The sequence below is a fragment of the Gadus macrocephalus genome, chromosome 23 (assembly GCF_031168955.1).
Source record: "Gadus macrocephalus chromosome 23, ASM3116895v1".
Taxonomy (NCBI): domain Eukaryota; kingdom Metazoa; phylum Chordata; class Actinopteri; order Gadiformes; family Gadidae; genus Gadus; species Gadus macrocephalus.
In genome coordinates this window covers 9,584,767-9,607,575 of record NC_082404.1, presented here as the reverse complement: position 1 = coordinate 9,607,575, position 22,809 = coordinate 9,584,767, and the positions used below count along the sequence as shown (strand labels likewise).

General features: G+C 48.2%; 4 protein-coding genes across 4 annotated transcripts in view; 1 reads left to right on the top strand and 3 right to left on the bottom strand.

Annotated features, from left to right (window-relative positions):
* Positions 1-863: 863 nt before the first annotated feature.
* LOC132452511 (uncharacterized) lies at positions 864-2,804 on the bottom strand. The gene is made up of 4 exons (XM_060045174.1): positions 2,593-2,804; positions 2,342-2,385; positions 1,768-2,274; positions 864-1,223 (listed from the first exon to the last, which is right to left on the bottom strand). Exons 1-4 carry the CDS (start codon positions 2,604-2,606, stop codon positions 913-915), a joined length of 876 nt encoding a protein of 291 aa, XP_059901157.1. The 5' UTR covers positions 2,607-2,804; the 3' UTR covers positions 864-912.
* Positions 2,805-4,391: 1,587 nt separating this feature from the next.
* Positions 4,392-8,188, bottom strand: LOC132452510 (OTU domain-containing protein 1). The gene has a single exon (XM_060045173.1). The coding sequence runs from the start codon at positions 6,049-6,051 to the stop codon at positions 4,663-4,665; it is 1,389 nt and encodes a 462-aa protein (XP_059901156.1). The 5' UTR covers positions 6,052-8,188; the 3' UTR covers positions 4,392-4,662.
* A 57-nt stretch (positions 8,189-8,245) lies between these two features.
* Positions 8,246-12,801, top strand: tgif1 (TGFB-induced factor homeobox 1). The gene is made up of 3 exons (XM_060044760.1): positions 8,246-8,945; positions 10,532-10,746; positions 11,280-12,801. The coding sequence occupies exons 1-3, from the start codon at positions 8,930-8,932 to the stop codon at positions 12,003-12,005; spliced, it is 957 nt and encodes a 318-aa protein (XP_059900743.1). The 5' UTR covers positions 8,246-8,929; the 3' UTR covers positions 12,006-12,801.
* Positions 12,802-14,387: 1,586 nt separating this feature from the next.
* The window catches only part of LOC132452923 (disks large-associated protein 1-like), a 19,791-nt gene continuing 11,369 nt past the window's right edge, over positions 14,388-22,809 (bottom strand). Inside the window, 4 exon segments of the mRNA XM_060045757.1 lie at positions 14,388-17,527; positions 19,457-19,609; positions 19,771-19,862; positions 20,321-20,951. Of these exon segments, the coding sequence (XP_059901740.1) occupies positions 17,312-17,527; positions 19,457-19,609; positions 19,771-19,862; positions 20,321-20,951 (1,092 nt within the window). The 3' untranslated portion in view covers positions 14,388-17,311.

Below are 22,809 nucleotides of genomic sequence, written 5' to 3'. Positions count from 1 at the left end.
GATGCATCCGACTCATCTTTTCAGATGCATCCCGAGGCATTTTATGCTAAAAATCAAAACAAGGATTTTGTCATGCAAAAAATAAATGTTTCCACAATAAAAATGTATCCTTAGTAAAAAGCCATGGCAGTAGAAAGATACCGCAGTAAAAATGTGAAACCAGAATAACCACTACAAGTCCACCCACACGTTTGATCTACGTGTAATGCAGAATGATAAAATCAGTTGTATTAGGTTATTTTTATATTCTTCGTTTAAACAGGGGTATTTTCTTTGGTTCCAGGTTACTAGGATCTAGATCTGTCCCTTATTGCATGAATCCACCGTGATAGGAAGGTTGGACAAACCACTGGTGGCCATTTTGAAGATGGCTGCCGCGGCCACCTGGGTGAGAGTTTGGGAAGGCCCAATATCAAGTTTTGTTCACAATATAGCTAACACATCTGCAAAATTTGTTGCCTTTATAATCACAAAATTAACAGTTGCTTTGTAACATTTTGCTATGCCTACCCCACTATCGAGATAAGACTAGTGGACAAGTGTCCCTTTACGTGATCTCAGGCCAAAATGTGACGTTTCCATTGGAAGCGCAAGAATAACTGGCCATTTAATTTGCTCAAAAAGGATAAACCAATACTTTTTGAGCTCCATTAGTTCCCCTAATAACCGTTTCTACACGTCTATAGCAGTGAACTCAAACAGCTAGAAAGTTACATGTTCGATGTGAAATGAATACAAGACAATTAAAGAAGCAATATAAAATTAAGTATTTTATTATACATTTCTGTAGGCAGATGAATGGTTGAACTCCGCTTCACTGAGGACCCTCCAGCAATCACCCTAAGGCCAATTAAAAGGTGGTCAGTGCATATATGGCTGCTGCATCTGCATAGGGTGCATTTGCATAGGGTGCTACATAGATGGATGCTGCTGCTGCATAGGTTTCTCCGGTTCTTCATACTTGGGGGCAATGTGTGGCTTCTGCTCGGGAATGGAGCCCGAGGAATGCAGCCAACTTGGGAACGTGTGCAGAATTTTCTGCAGATCTAGGCGCAGTTGATGTTGCCCTAGCACATCACTGAGTAGTGGCTTTTTTTTTTGGACACAGCTGGGACCTTGCAGCCAGCTAGCTATATTCTCAATCACAGTACAAAGCTTGGGCACAATGCTAGGATGCTTTTCAACTAGCTGCGGGTGTAGACGCTGCTCCAAGAGATAGTTGCCTTGAGGCTGCTTCTTCGGGAAGCTGATGCTGCTGCTGGTAGCCACCAGGCTGATGCTGCTGGTGGTGCTGGTAGCCACCAGGCTGCTGCTGCTGGTGGTGCTGGTAGCCACCAGGCTGCTGCTGCTGGTAGCCACCAGGCTCCTCCTGCTGCTGGTAGCCACTAGGCACCTGCTGTTGGTAGCCAGTAGGCTCCTCCTGCTGGTAGCCAGTAGGCTCCTCCTGCTGCTGCTGGTAGCCACTAGGCTCCTCCTGCTGGTAGCCACCAGGCTCCTCCTGCTGCTGGTAGCCACTAGGCACCTGCTGCTGCTGCTGGTAGCCACTAGGCTCCTCCTGCTGGTAGCCACTAGGCTCCTCCTGCTGGTAGCCACTAGGCTCCTCCTGCTGGTAGCCACTAGGCTCCTCCTGCTGGTAGCCACTAGGCTCCTCCTGCTGGTAGCCACTAGGCTCCTCCTGCTGGTAGCCACTAGGCTCCTCCTGCTGCTGCTGGTAGCCACTAGGCTCCTCCTGCTGCTGCTGGAAGCCCCGAGGCTGCTGGAAGCCACTAGGCTCCTCCTGCTGCTGGTAGCCACGAGGCTGCTGGTAGCCACGAGGCTGCTGGTAGCCACGAGGCTGCTGGTTGTCACGAGGCTGCTGGCGGTAGCCACGAGGCTGCTGCTGCTGGTGGTGGTTGTAGCCACGAGGCTGCTGCTGCTGGTGGTGGTTGTAGCCACGAGGCTGCGGCTGGTGCTGGTAGCTACGAGGCTGCTGCTGCTGGTAGCCATGAGGCTGCTGCTGGTGCTGGTAGCTACGAGGCTGCTGCTGCTGGTAGCTACGAGGCTGCTGCTGCTGGTAGCTACGAGGCTGCTGCTGGTGCTGGTAGCCATGAGGCTGCTGCTGGTTGGGCAATGAGCTCTTTTGTGTCTGTGCCGTCATGAGGGTTTGCTTTTGGTTGGGCATCCATGGTTTCTGCTGGGGAGCGGATCCAGTCTGCTCTTCATAGGGCTGATATATGGGGGTTTGGACCAGCCCTTGTGCATATCCAAGCTTCCCAGCCAACCCATTCCTGGAAGCTGTTAAACACACGTGTTAGCATATGGTTTAATGCCTTTATAATGTCCTCTTAAGATTTAAACTCACCAATTACTTGACAGCCAACAAGTAGGACAGACAATCGCAGTACCCTAGGAGAAATAAAAGCCATTTTAATGCATCCATCCCGTTAGAATCTGTCCCCTGGTGTCCATAAAAAGAATCTGTTCAAGTGATTTGTTTATAAAAACAACTTCCAAATAAAAGATTTGTATACGTCCATGAGACAGTGAGGGAAGTCATTTTTAATGCTCCAATTAAATCATGGATTTCTGTCATGCAAAAAATAAAAACGTTACCTTATGAGAGCCATGGCAGGGGACAGATACTGCGGTAAAACCGTGACACCAGATCAACCACTACAATTCCACTCAAAACATACGGAATGATATCACCTCAGCTGGGGAAGGTTCTTAATAAATGTTATGTACATCCAGTCTCATTCTTCTCTGTCACTGATTGGTTGGAAACAAGGTGCTAGTCAATCATAATCACTGTTCCTAATTAGTTGGGGGAGCTGACTGGAGTTCCATGAATGCTGTTACACATTACAACACTAGGGTGTCACACAGGTAGCCACATCTACGCTATCTACATTGTTGTGGTTTATCTCAGGATATATCCCTCCTGATATAGGTATCTCAATTCTGTATCTCGAGTACCAGATATGGCTATCAAACACACACAAAAAGTTATATTGTTGGTCAAAAGCTGTTGGTTCTCCTTCAGTGCTGTACTTTAATCTCATCGACCGGTTGCAAATTGAAATGTGTTCACTGAATATACTTCAAGACATAGAATGGTTTACACCTATTCCATTTCCGTGCCACACAGGGGCATAGTGTCTCCAACCGCCTATTTACATGTCACTTATATTGAGGCCCAATTACAGAGCACCACGGATGTTGATATTTTGGGATAGCTGTAATTGATCTCAATTAAATGTTCCAGTTTCAGGGACTCTTCATCCATACGTAGCAGTTGATCACCCTGACCCACGTGTGTGTATGTCAGACAAACAGGGACTTGTTCTTTTCTCTGGGATAATAATGTGTGTAAAGTGGTGATATCGACATAGATAGTTTATAGGGTGTTGTGTTGTAGCTGAGAAAAGTTCCCCCTAGCAGCAGTAAAAACGTTGGTTTGATCCCACACGGTGTCTCTTGTCAATATGGTAATATGCTTAAACATGGAGTTGTTCACATTATTAATGTAATCGAAGAGGGGAGGGCTTTTTCCTCCCACACAAAATTCACCGACTTGACTTTTGATAGTTTCACAGTCGACCCCACAGTCCTCTACCGGTGACAGACAATTAAGTCTTAAGGAGCAGGGATTGTTAGACAGTACAAAAACAGCTCATTATGAGGCAGGTAGAGGTTCAACTTTTTTTGACACGAAGCCTGCACTACTTGGGTCAAAAGCAGAGAAAGAATGTCCCCCATAAGGGACAATAAAGGATAACTTAACAATTAGGTTAATTTAGTGACTGTTATCACTGTCGATTCCATAGGAGGTATTATCCATTCCAAATGCTTAGTCTCAACATTTAGTTCACAGATAGGCAGCGAGCAGCGTGTTAACACCTATAAATGATTGACATTATTAGTTCATTACCTTATTGTCTGATATTTCACCTGTCTTTTCACTTATGGCCTTGTGTGATTGATGGCCACTTCAGGTGTACAGGAAGCTTCTTGCGCCGTCTGGTGGCCAATACGACACAATTACTGCCTCAAGAGGAGTAAAGTGATGGTGGACTTAGTGAAGATTTATTTGTTGGTTTTTGATTATAATAACGAGACTTGATTGCATAAAAGGTGCCTTCCCAAATAACTTTGCCAGACATCAATTATGAACAAAGAAGCTGGAGTGACTTCTTATGATTCTTCTATTACTAAAAATAAAAGGCTATTGAAACTAGCGATCATGCGTTTAGAAGTAATGCAATATGCAATTCAATCCTGGTGCATCATGTTTTTAGTAGGCCGATATGAGAAGTTATATGTCGACACTTAAATGTATTACTATAACCTCAAATCCTTTAATATTTTAATGAGTGAAAAGGAGCAGGATAATGAACAGGCAACAACCAGGCCACAAGCGAAAATCAGACTTTATGTAGGAATACATGAAAATAAAGTCAAGATACGAAATAACAAACACAAAAAAATAATCTTAATCGTCACAAAAACTAACTTTATAAAAACATCTGCACGCCTGAGCGACAGAGGGAACACCAGGTGCACTGCACTTCGTTCTAGTAGTACAAAAACTTATTAGAAAAATAATTTAAATCCCATAAAAACAAGTTAGAAACAGAAAGTGCAAGTTGCAGTGCATCATAGGTTCAACTTCAGTCTATTGCGTCACTTTCCATTCTGCTCCAGGTACATTCGGGAGAGAGAGGCGGCCATGGCGCGCGCCAACTCCTCGTCCCGCCTCCTCTGCGCCTGCGCTTGCATGCACCAGTCCTCATATTCCGGGTTTGGGACGTCACTCTGGTCCAGTATGACGTCATAGTGTCCGTTGCTGAGCCAGCTGAGCCAGATGTCGTCTGGTCGCGGGGGCGTGCACTCGCTCTCGTGCTCGTCACCGCCCAGGTAGTGCACCATTGTGGAGACTGTGGGACTGCGCGCGCCACCCCCCGTGGTCAGGTGAACGTGCACTTGCAGCATCTGGCTCATGGCCAGCAGCTCCGGATATCCGGCCCAGGCGCCGTCCTGCGACGCGCTGATGAGGAACTCGCCTACGTCACCCTCAATCACGTGACTAAACTGCTCGAGGTGGTCTGCGATGTGGTGGATGGTGCGCTCGCGCAGCTCCAAGTGTCCCGACTGGTCGCTGGAGGTCGCGCGACACACCGCACGATACAGACAGTTCCCGTCTGGGATGACCTGAAAGCGAAACTTGTTCCTCTCGCGGAGGTAGGCGTTCTGCTCCTCCACTTCCGCCAGGTACCGGCTCACCTGGTCCCGCAGACCCAGGGGGAGGGGGGCTTCATGGACCGGGGACTGGATTCCCCGGTCCTCCGAGTCTCTGCTGGACTCCCTCAGAAGGATGGGCTCCTCCCCGTTCTCCTCTGGGGTTGTGGATGATATCACCAAACAGTCACCTGTGATGGGTCCCACGTCCAGTGGCGGTACAATGATTCTTGATTCCTTTGGATTTCGCGCCGTTTCTCTGTCCCGCTCCTCTCGGCCCCTACCGGTATCGATTCCGTTCGTCCCGTCAGAGCTACTGAAAAGACCATTTCCAAGTCCGGATGGACCGTCCGACTCCGAGGGGAAGAGTTCGGTTCCGTTGCTCAGATGTTCAAAGAGACTCGAGAGCATCCTGTTTGTGTCAGGCTCGGTGAGGTGTGATGCCTCCCAGTCCGGAGACCCAGGTACCGGAGACTGGCTCTTCCTCCTGTTCTCTGTGGTGATGTGGATCGGTACCGACCTCTCACCCACACCGGAGCGCCGGACGATGACTTCCGCCGTGGTGGTGAAGCGGACCGGATGTAGCGGCACAGCCTCGTAGTAGGAGAACGCGGGCATGTCTCTTACGGAAGGTGGCGACTGCGCTCTGTATAGTTTATCCCCGGTTTTACCGTTACAGGTCGTCGAAGATGGAGGGGTCCCGTGCTGTGTGTCGGTTCCCTTATTCTCTGAACTAGTCGTCTCGTTCAACAGCTCCGATCCGCGTCGTAAAGTTATGAAGACTTTGCTGGATGCGCGCGGGTAATGCGTCAGACCGCTGCTGTACTGCCGCATGGTGCCCGGCTGCTTTATATTGAAGTGTGGCGGCTGTTGAGAGGGGGACGGTGACCGCCACGGCTAAAAATACCGCGTGTCGTCAAGAGAGACAACATGAGAGTTGTAGTGGACGTTTCCATGGCCGTGAGTCCCACCACCCACTGCGGGGAAGGGACGCGGTCAAGTTGAGCCGTCGTGCGCGTCATGCGTGTAGGGCACCGAACCTAACTAATTTTAGACCTTAACGTGTTATATTCAGCGCCTCTCCTCTTTCAGGTCGTGTCATGGTCGGCTTCCGGTGACATTCGGTAACGTTCAGCACCCCGAGAGAATGCGAACCATCCGGTGACCAGCGCTCAGACGCGCCTCGAGCCGCCGCTGTGGCGTCGCTGCTGTGGAATGCATTCAGTGTGCCAACATTAACCAATAAAGTTCTGAATTCTCCCTCTGATGAATCACAGCCTTTTAATAGACCAGCATCATAGAAACAATAGTGATGAGATAAAAGTAGTTTAGTAATATTAGTGATTTTATTATCCAGTAGTTGTAGAATTGCCAACAGTTGACAGCTTTGAAGCCCAAGAAATACGTTTTTTTTTCCCTATGGTGGATGTTACAATGATCTGTATCAAACACAGGCGGTTAATCTTTATTCATTTATTTTTACATTTCAAAGAACTATACATGTATGTTATATTTAATGTAGGCTACTCAGTACAGAGCAGATGTCGACCTACACTAAATCATCTAAGGTTAGTAAATAATAACATTATAACGTCGGCCATTGGACTGACTAATATAAGGCCTACATTATTATTAATATTATTATTGTTAGGCTACATCAGGACATGATGATTTCCAAACAAAAAGTGACCAACTTTTCTGACTTGTCTTGTATTTTCTGCTATTGCTGACGTGGCCGGTAGGGGCGCCATCGGAGCGCGTTGTCACCGGGATTTAAATAAAGGGCTGTTATTTGAAAATGAGTTTGAGATAAATCCGTTAGTTTTGTTTTTAAAAGTTATGCTCCGAGTGTCAGATTGCAGATTGTGGATGAGGATTGAGGAGAATGAAATAAATAACTTGGGGATCTGAGCATAAGAAAGGAGTTAGGATATTCTAATATTGTCTAGAAACACCAGTATTGGGTCTGTTTACGTTTGGCCAATTTTAAAAAAAATCGGTGGCATCAGATTCGATTTTCTTTATTCGATTTTAGACAGATTTATATTCATCCACGCGAAGAGATCAGGTTGAACAACATAGGACTACATTATATCATACAATATCAATATAATGAGCTGGTAATCATAAAAATAGGTATGAAGACCCAATTCTGACTTTTCAACGATGAAAAATAATCACAAATCAATTTGAATGCAATTAAACTAAACATACAATCCCAGAGGTAATTTGTTTTGGGAGTCTTATATTTTAAGGCCTATTCAAGGGCATGACCACTAAAACAAGCAACTCCCTGTGATTTACTTGGTGCCAACGCCTGACAAGCAGAGGGCGCCCTCGGACCGTGTGTGCAGCCCCTGGTTACCGTTACGGTGCGGAACAAAAGACGTAGCTGGGATTATGATAAAAGAGCGCGAGGCGACGCCGCTGCAGCAGCTGTCGCAGAGCCGCGCGACGCATACAAATGAACCGCCGACCTAGTCTGTTGTCGCGCGGTGGTTAGCTGCCGGTAGATACTGAGACGTTAGCACCGAATTATTACATGAATAATAATAATAATAATGTTAAGATTAATGAATAGTACAATGATCTGTTTAATATATAACGGCAGTGCATGCACAACTCTGTCGCACCGATTCATAAACAACATCGAGTCTGATTCCCTCTCGGTTCGAGACACGTGTGACGTCACTCCTCAAGTCTGTTGTTGTGTTGTGATAAGGCTGAAAAACAGGGTTTTGATGAGCATATCACACAAGAAACTGAAAATACACAAGACATGCATTTTGTATATTGTATTGTGTAGTGCTGAGTGCTGTTATACCGACGTTTGGGTGTTACTGTGGGTCTTTACCCGGCTTTATTTGTTGTGCCGTGTGTAATATTGTCTCTACAGGCTGTATGTTGTGTAGTGTTGTGCATATAGTGTAGTCTCGTGTAGTGTGCAGTTTTATTATTGTGTATTATTGTTTTGTCTAGTGTTATATTGCGTTTGTTATGTTTTATATGCGTTTGTTTTGTCTAGTGTTTTATTGCGTTTGTTATGCGTGTCTTCAGGCTGTATGCGTGAACTTTTGTTGTTTGTGTGCATTAGTATGTCGGTAGGCTGTATTCTGCGTAGTATGTGTATAGTGTAGTGTAGGTTTTGTTACTGAGTGTCTCTACAGGCCGTTTGTGTTGCAGTGCTGTGTATCGTTTGTGCATAGTGATGTCTGATGTGTAGGGTGTGTTATTGTGTCTCTACAAGCTGTGTGTGTCGCAGTGTTGTGTATGCATAGTTTTGTGTAGCATGTAATATGCGTATCTACAGGGTGTGTGCGTTGTAGTGTTTTGATTTTGAGTGTGAATAGTGTTGTGTAGTGCGTGTAGTTGTGTGTCTCCAGGCTGCTGATGTCAGAGTCCTGGCTGGTGGGCGGGTCTTAGCGGTTGAGTCACACAGCTGTCAGAGATAGCTGTCACCCAAATCCTCGATCAAACACACGGCCAGACGGCTTTTAGTGCACGTCTCAGGTCACTCTCTCCCGAAACACGCTGGAAGGGGAAAACATATTACCAGAAAAGCAGAGCAAACAAGAAGTGTTGTGTTACAGGAGAATCTCGACAGTTCAGATACACGCTGGGAATATCTGGAGGAAAAACTGCAGCGACTTGAGGAAACTGACGACTGCGCTTCGTCCGTGGCGAACGGCGAAAAAAGGATTTAATCGCAGAGATGAAGTCAAAAAAGGGTAAGCTCCTGCGTTTAAAAGTGGATATCGTATGCAAAAGAGCGTAATGTAACCGAATTGTTGACGGTAATCGCCGTGCGCCTCTGTGCGCCATGCAGTCCATTGTCTCCTCCAGCTCGTCCATGTGCTGCGGGACGTCCATCCTACCACTTTATAACCTCCACACACACACACACACACCGCTACCTACCAGCCATGAACACAGACAGCCCAGCATATATCAACACATTCACACTTAATGTATTACTACCGCTTTTGATGTATTCAAGGCTTTAACTTTATGCTGTGAAAGGATCGAGTGTTGTTTAGTTGAACCCGTTTACCTGACATGGTGGTTCTACATGTGGCGACCATACAACAAGACGTTAAACCTGTGTGTGTAGGGGGGACGCTTTGAAAAGCGATTAAGTTTATTGTAGTTTAGCAACTGTTCCTCCGTGTTGATAGCCCATACTTTACTCATCCGAAGAAGGTTCAAAAGCCCATGTGGCAGCTGATATTATTGAGGGAATCTTGTTGTAGGGGGGACGCAGTGAGAGAGTTTGTTTCAGTGTTTTGTGACCTCGAAGAGAAGTGTGTGTATGCGTGTTGCTCTCCGGTCCCTGACCTCGTGGTCCTCAGACAACACAATAGACTCACAACTTCTTCAAACTTACCCAGCAGACAAGCTCTCCGCGGGAAACTTTCTAGTCGTTTTAATGTTATCCCCTCTCGATGGCGATAGAGATTTAAGTCTACCGGGAATGATTGAGTCGAAAGAGCAGCAGTTGGTCTGGAAAAACTTTTTGAAGCGAACACACAAAGAAGCCGAGACTCCACAGGATTCTTTTGTTTAGTCTGCGAGACGCAGCAGCCACAGGTCCCCTCCCCCCGGTGACCTCATCCCGCTGCAGCGCAAATCTCCGCCACGGAAACCCTTCTTACATTTTACCTGCTCCAACCTATAAACGTGGTAAAAGTTAAAGTTGTTTGTTTATTTCTGAAACTTGTTCAACCATCAAAACGCAAAGTCACCAACTCTGTTACCCCCCCCCCCCCCCCCCAGTGAGTTAAATAAAAAGTCCACGTCAATGTTTAACACGTCAAACAAGTGCGTTTGTAATGAGAGGAGGATTCAAGAAAAACAAAGAACGAGTGAAAGCCGCCAACAACAACAAAAAAAACTCGTTAGGGAGGAATTCCTCATTTGGTCAATAATTGTTTCCTTGATCGTCTGGGATGTGAGTCGTGGCATGCGGCCCGACCTCGGCAGTGTTTGTCAGGCAGGTTTTATAACCCTCGCAGACACACACAGCGCCGTCAGATCTGCCTTTTGTGAAGGTCTCTCCCGCCCCCTCCTCCTATATGAATCACATGGTGCAGCGAGATGACAGCTCTGACACATCAGCTGCCGAGCAGACTTGAGGGCGGGGCTACAGGCGGGTTAGCACATGGAGGACCCATACTATAGTTGTTTTCACTCACCCACTCGTGTATCCTAACTGTAGCATGCATGAACACAATTGCCTAAAAAACGATGTACAGTGCTGAAAATAACTAAATAAAATAAAATGTTCAACTCGCCTTCCCTTCCCCCCCCCCCCCAGGCATGATGATGCTGTCGGCCAGCGAGTCGGAGGACGAGGACAGCGCTCCGTTGGACCTGTCGTCCAGCGGCGGGAAGAGGAAGCGGCGTGGGAACCTTCCCAAGGAGTCAGTGCAGATCCTGCGGGACTGGCTGTACGAGCACCGCTACAACGCCTACCCCTCGGAGAACGAGAAGGCCCAGCTGTCCCGCCAGACGCAGCTCTCTACCCTGCAGGTAGGGGGAGACGGGGCAGCCTCATGAGGAGGTCTGCGGGGATGCTAGGATGAAGGAGGGTTGACCCCGAGGACAGGGGTGAGAGTATTTCTGGCTCTGGAAGGGGGGGGGAACCCCCTCTTTCCATGTATCTGATCGTCTTCTCTCCTCTCCTCCTCTCTTTTTCTGTCCTCTATCTTCTACCCTTCACTCTTATCCTCTCCTATCCTTGCTCCCCTTTCCCAGGCAGCTCCTCCTAGCTTAGCCTCCGCCTAGCTTGTCCTTCTAGGTCTTGTTTGTTTTGACCAATATTGCTGCATCATCATTTTCAAAACCGAAGAAGCAAGTTTAAGCCAGCGGTTTTGCTGCCAAGATGCATCTGAAACAAAGTGTGTGTGTGGTTGCTCCTAGTTTACCTGTGATCTGACACCAAGTGTGTGTGTGGTGGCTCCACATGTACCTGGGATCTGACACCAAGTGTGTGTGCGGTGGCTCCACATGTTTCTGTGATCTGAAACTAATTGTGTGTGTGTGTGTGTGTGTTTGATCCCCAGGTGTGTAACTGGTTCATCAATGCCCGGCGGCGCCTGCTCCCGGAGATGCTCCGTAAGGACGGCAAGGACCCCGACCAGTTCACCATCTCCCGGAAGAGCTCCAAGTCCGGGGACAGCTTCTCCGACGGCTCCCAGTCGCCCAAGCCGCCCGGCACGCCGCCCAGCGCCGACGACGGTTACGACCAGCGGGTGCTGCACCCGTCCGGCTGCCACGCCGCCCTGCCAGGTGTCCTACGGAAGGCCTCTTCCCCCTCTTCTTCCTCTTCATCATCCTCCTCCTCCTCCTCCTCCTCTTCATCTCCCTCCCTGCCCCTCCGGCCCTCAGTCATCTGTCACACCACTGTCACCACGGCGATGCAGGCCAGCATCCCCCCCCTCGCGGTCACCACGGAGACGGACCGGGGGGCGGCGGGCGCCACGAGGTGCCAAGAGGACACGCCCCCCAGCGACGGTCAGCACCAGCACCCCTCCTCTCCCACATCCTCCATGACCTCCGTCGCCCTGGCCCCCGATGTCATCACCGCGTCCTCCATCGCCTCCCTCCTGACCTCCATCAGCTCCACCCTGGAGGGCAGTCTGAGCCCCAGCAGCAGTGGGCTGTTCAACACTCCCCCTCCGACGCCCCCAGACCTCACCCAGGACTTCAGCGGCTTCCAGCTCCTGGTGGATGTGGCCCTCAAGAGGGCCGCGGAGATGGAGCTCCAGGCCAAGCAGCTGGTCCCCTAGACCGGCAGGAGAAGCAGGAAGAGGAGCAGGCGCTCCACCGTTCAGTGACTCGATGGTGAGGTGGGAAGGCGGGGCCGGCCTGCGGTAAGCCCCGCCCACCTCAAGGAACCATCCGTGGTGGAGAAGGAGGTTCCGGGTTGAACAAGAGACGTTATTCAGGTGCCTTGGCTGTTTATGATTTCTTCGTGTACATGTTATTTTCTACAAGCTCCATCTTTTTGCACACAGGGACCAAAAAACAATTGTCAGACTAACGCTGCCTGCTTTATGTTATTCCTTTTAACCGATGAGAAAGGGGAGGGAGTCGGAGACCTTATTCCGTACCGGGATTGGTCGATTCCACACGTTTTCCTTTTATTTTTTACATTTCGTAGACCAGTTGCTGATTGGTTGGCCCACTGAGGCAGCGAAGTTCATCTCAGTGTCTTCAGAACAATATTCTGCATTTATGACATCACTACTGTAGTTCATGTTATATATTTTCATAAGAATATCGTTATTTTGTTGTCATTTTTTGGATTTTGCTTTTACAGTTTTTGCCCTTTTTAAACAACGTCTCCATTTCCTGTTAAAGGTAATGTTTGTTTTCCAGCAGGGAGGGGGTGTCTGACCCAGCCGTCCCTCCGCGATGCTAAGGCCAGTCAGCCAAACACACTAAACTACAGAACTAAATACCTTTTATGTACAATGTGTATAGTTCATGTGATTCCATGCCCACAGATGTGATTTGTTTTCATACTGTTTGTGGCGAGAAGAGGTCACTTGCAATTCAAATAAAGTTTTGTTTTTTTCTAAACCTCTGAAAAGTTAATTCTTTCCTGCTGGAAGTCTGGACTCAAGATACTTGGATAATAATGAATAATTGCATTCATGAAGCGCTTTTTAAGGCAGCCATGCATAAATTAGTGCTGGTTCAGGGTTGAAATAGCCACCGATGCATATCGTTCGCAATCATTCTTGGCTAGAAGGAGTCAAGCAGTTGTTTAGGTTGACCTACTATTAATCCCTTGGTTTGTGGTTGATAATATCTGATCTTAACACCGCCCTCAGCCCTACCTGCGCCATAAAATATTTGGGCAGTTTGCTATGACCGCAGGTTAGTTGTTGACATTGTTGGTCCAGATTTGTGTGAGCCATGCCGCAATTGGGCAGTTGGCGATCTATTATATTCCAAACTAGTGTTTAGCAACTCCCATATGTATCTCGATTTTTCAAACAAGTTGGATTCTGTGTTTACACCCCACTGCGCATGCTGACGGCTTAGTAACTGAGGCCTGCAGTTTTTGAGTGAGGATGGTGGCTAGGTTTGAGGCAGTGTTATAAAACACGTTGGTGATCACGGGCAGTGGCGTGTAAACACAGAATTAACGCACTTGTTTTTGGGCACTATTGGAGAAAACTACTTCAGTAGTGCAACGCCACAGGAGTGCAGCTTCACCCAGCTCCAGAGCCCATCCACCTGACTTAGGCAAGGTGAGGCAACTTAAACCAGCCATTGATCGCAAACGCTCTTACACTGTCAGACGAGGTCAGTTGATGGCTGATTTACAACTCCATATAGACTATTTCAAGAGTGAACCTGGGGTTTTGGCAAACCGGCCAAATCCTTTAATGACTGGTCTCTAGTGTCTTACCTCTGCCTGGTCCTTACTGCCCCGTCTCTGTACTGTCCGATCCTTACATGCTTCTTAATGACCTGTCTGTGCACTGTCCAACCCCTACCTGCTCCTTAACGACCGGTCTCTGAACTCACTGTAGCCCTCTGGATTAAAGCATCGACTAGTTGACTGACTGGGATGGCAAGTAGGATGTGGGTGTGTTACGTCACATGGAGGAGTGTCTGAACATACCAGCTGTCCCTGAACATCTGAAGGAGGTGACCTTGCGGTGGTGACGGAGGTGCCAGTAGCTCTGGTCACCTGGTGGATGAAGGTTGATGGTTCTATTCCCAGCTCTCAGCTTAAATTGCTCCTGTTTTACCACCAGATGATGTTGATGAGAACAGTACAAGCCATTGCAAAATGACCCTCACTGACATTACAAGTGGGAGCGTCAACCCAGATGAATGAAACAAGATCAGACTACCAGTTGGTACAGTCCACTGGGGAGACTTTAGACGAGTAGGCTGATTCATCCAACATTCATCTGGGGGGGTCGCTCCTGACTTGGGATGTCCCTACAGGGTACTTTTTAAATGGCTTGTCACCATCACTTGGTGGTCAAGGGAGTGATTGATGTTTGAAGGCTTCTTTCCCAGAGGAAATCAGGGGTGATGGTTGGATGAACACAGCCCCCGCCCCCACGGAGAGATCAGGGTTGACACTAAGCCACTCCTCATTGTAATGCTTTTAATTGGTCAAACTCACACAAACAAAGACGAGATGATAGCGATATATATATATATATGTATATATATATATAGATATAGATATAGATATTTATTGTAATGCTGATAGAGTTTAATACACGTGCCATGACATGAACAGTGTAGTAATATTAATTAGAAAATAAGTATAACTACTTAATTATATTAGAATTACTTTTTAACATTTACATAAAGGAAACATTAATTTATGTACAAATGATGTCCAGTTGAACGGTTTCTCTGATCCTTCTAGATGCCAAAACCGTAGAAGTGTCGGATTGCTGGAGAGTCTCTGTTCAATTTTGGCTGTTACCCACAATCCAACATTCTGGGTTCCTGGGTGACACCCAGGGATGACAGGGAGCTCGGTTCTGATATGTTACACACGGAACAGGACAGATAGGAGGTCAAACATTTTACACACTATTCAAATTGAAGTTCCAAAATATTCGTACAAAATAAACAGATAAATAAAGACTCTTGATCATATGGCAGAAGTGAGACAAATTCGCCTATGTTTGCTCACGTACAATCTCTCTCTCTCCCTTCTTCTAGTGATGGAGGCAGCAGGCTCGCCTCTCATTGCCCCCAATGGCACCAGACTTCAAACCTTTTGGCGTTTCTCTAGTCAAAACCCACTAAACAAGAGATAGACTGAACTTTAGTAACTGAGAACTCAACGGACAGAGGAGGTTGTGGGTTCGAACCCCGAAAGATCCTGACCCGGGGAAACTAACACTGCTCATGGGTAACACAGTCAGACACACACAGGCACACACACAAGGACACACACACACACACACACACACACACACACACACACACACACACACACACACACACACACACACACACGGTTCCCCTGAGGCTGCTGTTGTGCTCAATAGGTAAATTAAGGCTGATGACAGAGAAGCAGAGGAGAACAAATAAAATAAAAAGTTTAAAACAAAAACAAAACACAGACACAGTTGAAGGGCCATGTCCTCAGTGCATAATATCAATATTCACAATGTTCATAAACAGTCATTTTAAAAATCCTACTCCATAAATAAAAGGTTGATATAAAACATCAGGAGTGGCGTTAGAAAGACTCCGGGTTTTGGGAGGAGAATGTGGAGAGAGAGGTTCTCTCCCAGTCTCTCTGTGTTCTCCTGAAGAACATTCCAGAGAGTGACGCAGACGGTGGAACACAACACCAGAACCTAAACAGAACCCAACCGAACACAGGTGAGAGACGGCATGCGTGCGGTCCTGTCGGTTCTCACAACAAACCAAAAGACGCTCGAAGCGCAGAATAAATATAGAATATAGAATATATCATGTATGCGGAGGAGAAGTCGTCTATACTGGTTATTATTATTATTCAACAGGCCACGTTGGACCTACAAAAATAGGAAGAACTCTTGAAATGAGTGTTTTAACACACACACACACTCACACACATACAAACACACATACACATACAAGTGCATACACACACACACACACACACAGAATTGGCGCTCCACATAAGGGATTTTTTATTAGCAAGCTAACTAGTGAAACGCTAGCTATTAGCCTGCCACCTATTATGATGCCAATTATTGGCATGCTAGCTAGCTCACTAGCATGCCAGCCAGTAGTTTAGAAGTAGCAGTCTACCAGGTGTGGGATTCATTGGTTGTTGTGTTCTGTTGCCCTGGTTACAAATAAGTACAGGTTTAAAGACCCGATGACTAAATCCCAGGTTAGTTATGGACCTGTATTTGGGCGTTAAGCCGTCATCACTTACTTTACCCACTTGGCGCTCATAGAACTGTAAAACAACAGTTTGACAAGTTATCACCTAATTAAAGAGCAACAGTCAAACCATGGGACCCATCTCTACGGGAGCAATCCCCTCAGAATAATTTTGATTGGCTGACATATATGAGCCAAACAGTGGTTGAAGTGACAGGAAAATTAGTTTCACTAGAGAGTAACCTTCAATATGGTCTTATTTTCATGTTCGATCACACATTCATACGTTTTAGTGTCTGTCTGTTGCAAACAAACTCCATACTGACATGGCAAAATGATTGGCAGCGTGTTACGCAAGCACACACACACACACACACACACACACACACACACACACACACACACACACACACACACACACACACACACACACACACACACACACACACACACACACACACACACACACACACCTTTCTCTGCTGTGCTGTATTTAACGGCACAATAAACACAGTATTTACAGAGCATCATGCGGTGCTAGCAGACTACCGGTGCTAGTGCTACTAGCAGGGGCAAACTGAGGCTAGGGTGCTAACGGTACTAATGAGGCCTAGCAAAGGCAAGCTGTGCTAGCAGTACTAGCAGGGGTAAATTGAGGCTAGTGTTGCTAGTGCTACTAGCAGGGGGCTAGCAAAGTCTAGCAATGCTCGCAGTACTAGCAGGGTTTATCTGAGGCTAGTGTTGTTAGCTGGAGGCCAGCAGCTAGCTCTGTAATAGCGGGTCACCTGATGGGGTCACAGGGTCGTAGGAATACAGAAGTCACTAGTAGCGTCTGGTGGGGGGAGAGGGGGGGGGGGGGGGGGTGCTACATCCCAACTGGGTGGAGTAGAGGAGATTAAATACATAAATAAATCCAAATAAACCCTAACAAATACAGATCTGGTTGCGGCCTGGTTCTGTAGCCGCAACCACCACCCTGGGGACCGAGGTACCCCCTGCGCTTTGCTCAAAGCACCTGCCAAGTATTGCTATAGGAGACACACCTGCACTGGTGAGTCTGTGTGTTCAGTATTCTTTTATGTGTATGTGTGTATCCAGTGTATGTGTGTGTGTGTATCTATCTACATGTGTGTATCTGCATGTCGATGATGCGAGTGTGTATGTGCCTGTATGCGGATGATGTGTGTGTATGCGTGTCTATGCTGTTGTGTGTGTAATCGTCTCATAGCCGGGTCTGGGCCTCGGGGATGTAGATCTCGATGCTGTCGGCGCTCTCCGTGGCGGAGCTCTGGCGGACGGATGCGGCGCGCTTAGCGGCTAGCAGGCGTTTGCGGGCCTCCAGCCGCTGGCGCTCAGAGCTCTCCAGCGAGCGGTCTCTAGCCAGGGGAGGGTGCCCCTTCTGGGGCTTCTTTGGCACGACAGGGGCCATCTTCCTCTCCTGGATGGGAACCATATATAACAGTCTGAGTCACGCCCCCCCGGCGTCGGCGCCGCCGCGCGGAGTGAGAGCTTTGAGATCGGCTGGTGATGAGGATGAGGGTTACACAGTGATGTCAGCGCATGCAGCAGGTTTGAAAAGACGCAATGGATTCACACAGCGGCAGCCATTTGCGTGGGGTAAAGGGTGAGTGGCGGCGGTGGCGGCGGCCGTTTGCGTGAGATCAAAGTGGCCGTTAGTGGCGGACAGGCGGCCAAACGCGTGGGCCGCAGCTCGGTCACACGGCTCACTGTCGACAAAACACAACACCAGAGACACCAGGTGATGTCAAACACAACGTGTTACACGCTTACACACTTTAACGGTGCATGCTGACACACTCTAATGCTAAAAGCCACAGAACATGAGACATGCTAACACGGCATGCTTACACTAAGGCTCACGACATGTTACACCCGCTACGCACGCTAACTGCTGCTAATACATGCCAACATCCCCCCAGCGCAAATGCTGCAGCAGGTAAAATATTATACACTAACACACTCTAACACTGCATGCTTAAACTAAGACATCCGCTTAAGCACGTTACCTGATGCTAAACATGCTAACACTGCATGCTTACACTAATGAAGGCAATATGTTAGACACTGACACACGCTTACACTCAGTCTGCGAAATACCCAGTTTTCTTGGTTGGATTTCTTACCTCTTCTTTCTGTCGTTATTTTAAGATTTTAAATAACTGTCTTTAAAGATTTTTCAAGAGCCCCCGAGAATTTGGCAGTTGAAGCTTTCAGGGATTCTCAAGTGTCGATCAGTGACTCTGAGTATTTTGCACACTTCTTACACTGCATGCTTAAACTAATACATACAACATGTTGCAGCCGCTAACGCACACTAGCTGATGCTAATACACGTTACACTGCATATTAATGCTAAACCGGCACAGACAGCTTAGCACACGTTACATTATAAATTAATGGCTGTGAAGTCATGGCGGCTAATGCAGCATGCTGGTTAGAGTTAGTGGTATTATTTAAACATTTTATTTTTTAAATTCGGAAGTAGGTATCTCGGGACAGGTATGGGTTGTCTCAGACATGTAGGGCTGTCTTAGGACAGGTGTAGGGGTCTCTTAGGGCAGGTATAGGGGTGTCTCAGGAAAAATGTAGAGGTATCTTGGGACAGTGTAAAGGTGTGTCTTAGGACAGGTGTAGGGCTGGCTCAGGACAGGTGTAGGGCTGGCTCAGGACAGGTGTAGGGCTGGCTCAGGACAGGTGTAGGGCTGGCTCAGGACAGGTGTAGGGCTGGCTCAGGACAGGTGTAGGGCTGGCTCAGGACAGGTGTAGGGGTGGCTCAGGACAGGTGTAGGGGTGTCTGAGAGGTGTAGAGGTGGCTCAGGACAGGTGTAGGGCTGGCTCAGGACAGGTGTAGGGGTGTCTGAGAGGTGTAGAGGTGTCTCAGGACAGGTGTAGGGCTGGCTCAGGACAGGTGTAGGGGTGTCTGAGAGGTGTAGAGGTGTCTCAGGACAGGTGTAGGGCTGGCTCAGGACAGGTGTAGGGGTGTCTGAGAGGTGTAGAGGTGTCTCAGGACAGGTGTAGGGCTGGCTCAGGACAGGTGTAGGGGTGTCTGAGAGGTGTAGAGGTGTCTTAGGACAGGTGTAGGGCTGGCTCAGGACAGGTGTAGGGGTGTCTGAGAGGTGTAGAGGTGTCTTAGGACAGGTGTAGGGCTGGCTCAGGACAGGTGTAGGGGGGTTTTGGGAACGGTTCAGGGGTGTCTCATGCAGGTGTTGGGGGGGTATCAAGACAGATGAAGGGGTTTCCCAGAAAAGGTGTAGGGGTGTCTCAGGGCCGGTGTTGGGGTGGCTCAGGACAGGTGTGGGGGTACCTTAATGGGAGGGGGGTTACCTTAATGGGAAGCGGGGGGTACCTTAATGGGAGGAGGCTCCAGGGGTTTCCAGTGGTTGGCCTTCAGCTGGTGCAGCTCGTCAAACTTGAGGCTGATGTTCTCGATGGACAGCTGCAGCATATCCCAGAACCCGGCCAGGTCCTGAGAGACCGGCCGCGGCCGTGTGTCTGGGTTCTGAGTCAACACACACACACACACACACACACACACACAGAGAGACACAGTCACACACAACGTGTGTTAATAAGACATGTGATCAGAAGAGGTGTGGTTAGAAAGGGGCAGAGTAAGAGCGGGGTTGTGTGGGGGAGTGGACGGAGAGGGACGGCACCCACCAGGTTCTCCTCACAGAGTTCTCTGAACTGCTGGAACTTTTGGTTCATGAGGAGCTGAGCCGAGCCCACAGCACTGCGGATCTTCCCCTGGACTAAACACACACACACACACACACACACACACACACACACACACACACACACACACACACACACACACACACACACACACACACAGAAAAACACACACATACACACACAGTTACAACCAGCTTCATTGCCAATGGAAGTGGTGAAGACGAGACCTTCAACGGGAAATTTAGTCGAAATAAATCCACACAGATTGTGATATAGAATAATTTGAACTCGGAAATTAAAACATTAGCATTAAAGGGAGAGGAGAGAGGAGGGGGGAAAGGAAAAAAAAACGAGGGGAGAAGGCGGTGAAGAGGGAGAGGGGAAAGTAGGGGAGGGAGAAGGAAAAGAGCAGAAGGAGAGCCGAGAAAGAGGTGAAAACAGGAAGAGTGGAGGTGTAGAAACAGATCGGGGCTGGTGGGGGGGGGGGTGGGGGGGTGGGGGGGTGGGGGGTGGGGGGGAGAGGTGCACTCACTCTCCTCAGGGAGCTGGTGGTCCACCTCCTCACTCTCCATCTGGTGACACCACCCTTCCATGCGCTCCGTCTCCGCCCGGAGCAGCTTCAAGAACCAGAGCCCGTCCCGTGGACACAGAGACCTCCCCTCGCCCCCCAGCTCTAGCTCCTCCCCCTCTGATCCGGCGTCCATCCAGGGGTCGGGAGGCGGCAGGATTGAGGGGTCGAAGCCCGGGTCGCTGTAGTCGTCTCCGCTGCAGGCGTGGTAGTGGTTCCCCGAGCCCTGGATGCTGACCGTGGAGGTGGAGGAGGTGGTGGAGGTGGCGTCGCGGGACCAGCCTCGCGGCATGGTGGAGCAGCGGGGGGTGGGCATGGAAGGGGGAGGGGCCGGCTCGTCCATGTCCGCCTGCACAGCCGCGGTGACGCTGTTGGAGCGCGTCATCCTCCGGTAACTATGCAACGCCCGGGAGAGGAGAGATGGGGAGACAGAGGGATACGATGCTGATGCTGCAGGTCTGGAGAGACTAGCTTTATGTGTGTGTGTGTGTGTGTTTGTTTGTGTGTGGTCGTGTGAGGGTGCGTGTTTGTGTGCCTGTGTGTGTGGTTGTGTGTACATATACAGGTGTCTCTGGCAGTTAAAGCCTGGCTCTTTCTAGCAGGTGTTCAAGTCTAATGACACCAGTATGCTTCCTGCCCGCCTACCAACTTCCTGTCGGTAGAGAGAGGCAGAACCGAGAGCGAGATAGCAGAGAAAGATGAGAGAGCGAGAGAAAGAATCAAAGGTAACTAGAGAGTCGCGGGACTGAGACGAAAAGTAATAGAGAAACAGATAATAAACTGAGAAAGAGCTTAGAGATAGAAAGTAAGAAGAAACAGAGAGAGAAAGTGAGACAGATGTGGTCCATCCATTTATTATCCCACATATGGAACAAGATAAGATAATACTCAAGGTCAACATCATTGTGTCAGTCTTTCCGACATCTCTCCTTAAAGTCTCCTAAAACTACACGACACAGTTGCAAGCAGTCAGCAGGAAAACAGCTCAATGTGTACAGATTCCCAGCCATTGCTACCAGCATTCTCACATTCCCACATGGTGGAACTAGACGCACCCTGAACGGACACGCCCCCTTTCCATCTCCCTCTCATCTCAGCAGTACTCTGATGATATTATTAAAGTATATCCCTACTAAAGTAAAGCAGTAGCCATCTGACTTGTTAGCCATGTGATAATTTAAGCCCCCCCCCCCCCCCCCCCCCCACACACACACACACACACACACACACACGCACACACACAAACCAGCACACACATGTCTATGAACATTTGCTGAACCCAAGTTCAGTTTCAAACATTAAAAGTCGGGGTATCTGTCTGTGCTGCAGTAGTTTGTGCGGTCGTACTCCGAACGGAGGTCCCATCATGTCGTACTGTTGTGGGTCGTACTGTGTGGGACTAAAAAGCTACGTGGATTCAAACTCAGTGGAACACCTTATGAGTCCAGCAGACCCTGAGCTAGCTTTAACTACACTTGAAATGGCTCAAAGTACACAGGAGTGGGCGCAAAACATCAGAGGTAGCTTAAACATCTGAGCTAGCCTTAACTACACCTGAGCAGGCGCAAAACACCAGCACTCGCTTAATTCCCTGAATTAGCTTCAACCATAGACATGCATACATAGACAACGCATTGACTCCTTTGACATGCATAGAAGCTGTATTGGCCTTTGGTTACATGTCAACACCGCCGCCAAATTGGAGACTCATTGAAATCGGTGGAGAAATTTAAATAATAGATTTTTTTTGACCTAGAAAAAACGCGGCTCCCCAGTTTACTTGTATTTGTTTAAGGACCCTTCTTCGGCCTCTCCATTATTGTGGCGACACTGACGTACATCCAAAGGCCAATGCAGCTTCTATGTATGTCTCTTTCTTCTACTACATCTTCGCTAGCTTCAAGACACCTGATCTGGCTGCAACTACACCCTAGCTCACAGATACAAACCCTCATTGGATAAATAAACTAATTGGCTAAAACCAACAAGTATGCGGCGGGTCAAAAAGTGAGATAGTTAAATTACATCCGTGATCTCAAATATTTCTAGATATCTTGTAAATAACAGAGTAGGAGTAATGGGTGAGTGCCAGCAGGTGAGGAGTCCAGGTGGGTTTCAAGTGGTTTTACAACCTTCCTCCACACCTTGGCAGGTGGACCAACGTTATCTGTCAGTCTACAGGTAGAGTTATTACCTCAGACAGGTGCACTCAGACAGACAGGTAACCTATCAAACAGACAGATAAGCCTACAGACAGATAGGAAACATGGTAATCTAACTGACAGACAGCTGGATTTACAGACAGACAGTTAACCCCACAGACTTTTGGAAAGGTGAAGTTTCAGGGACATTTACAGACGGATAGGTATACTATTAGCTAGACAGGACCATGTGTGAGCAGACATATCAGACTAGAACCAAGGCTCCCTCTTACATAATAGCAGCATCTCAGC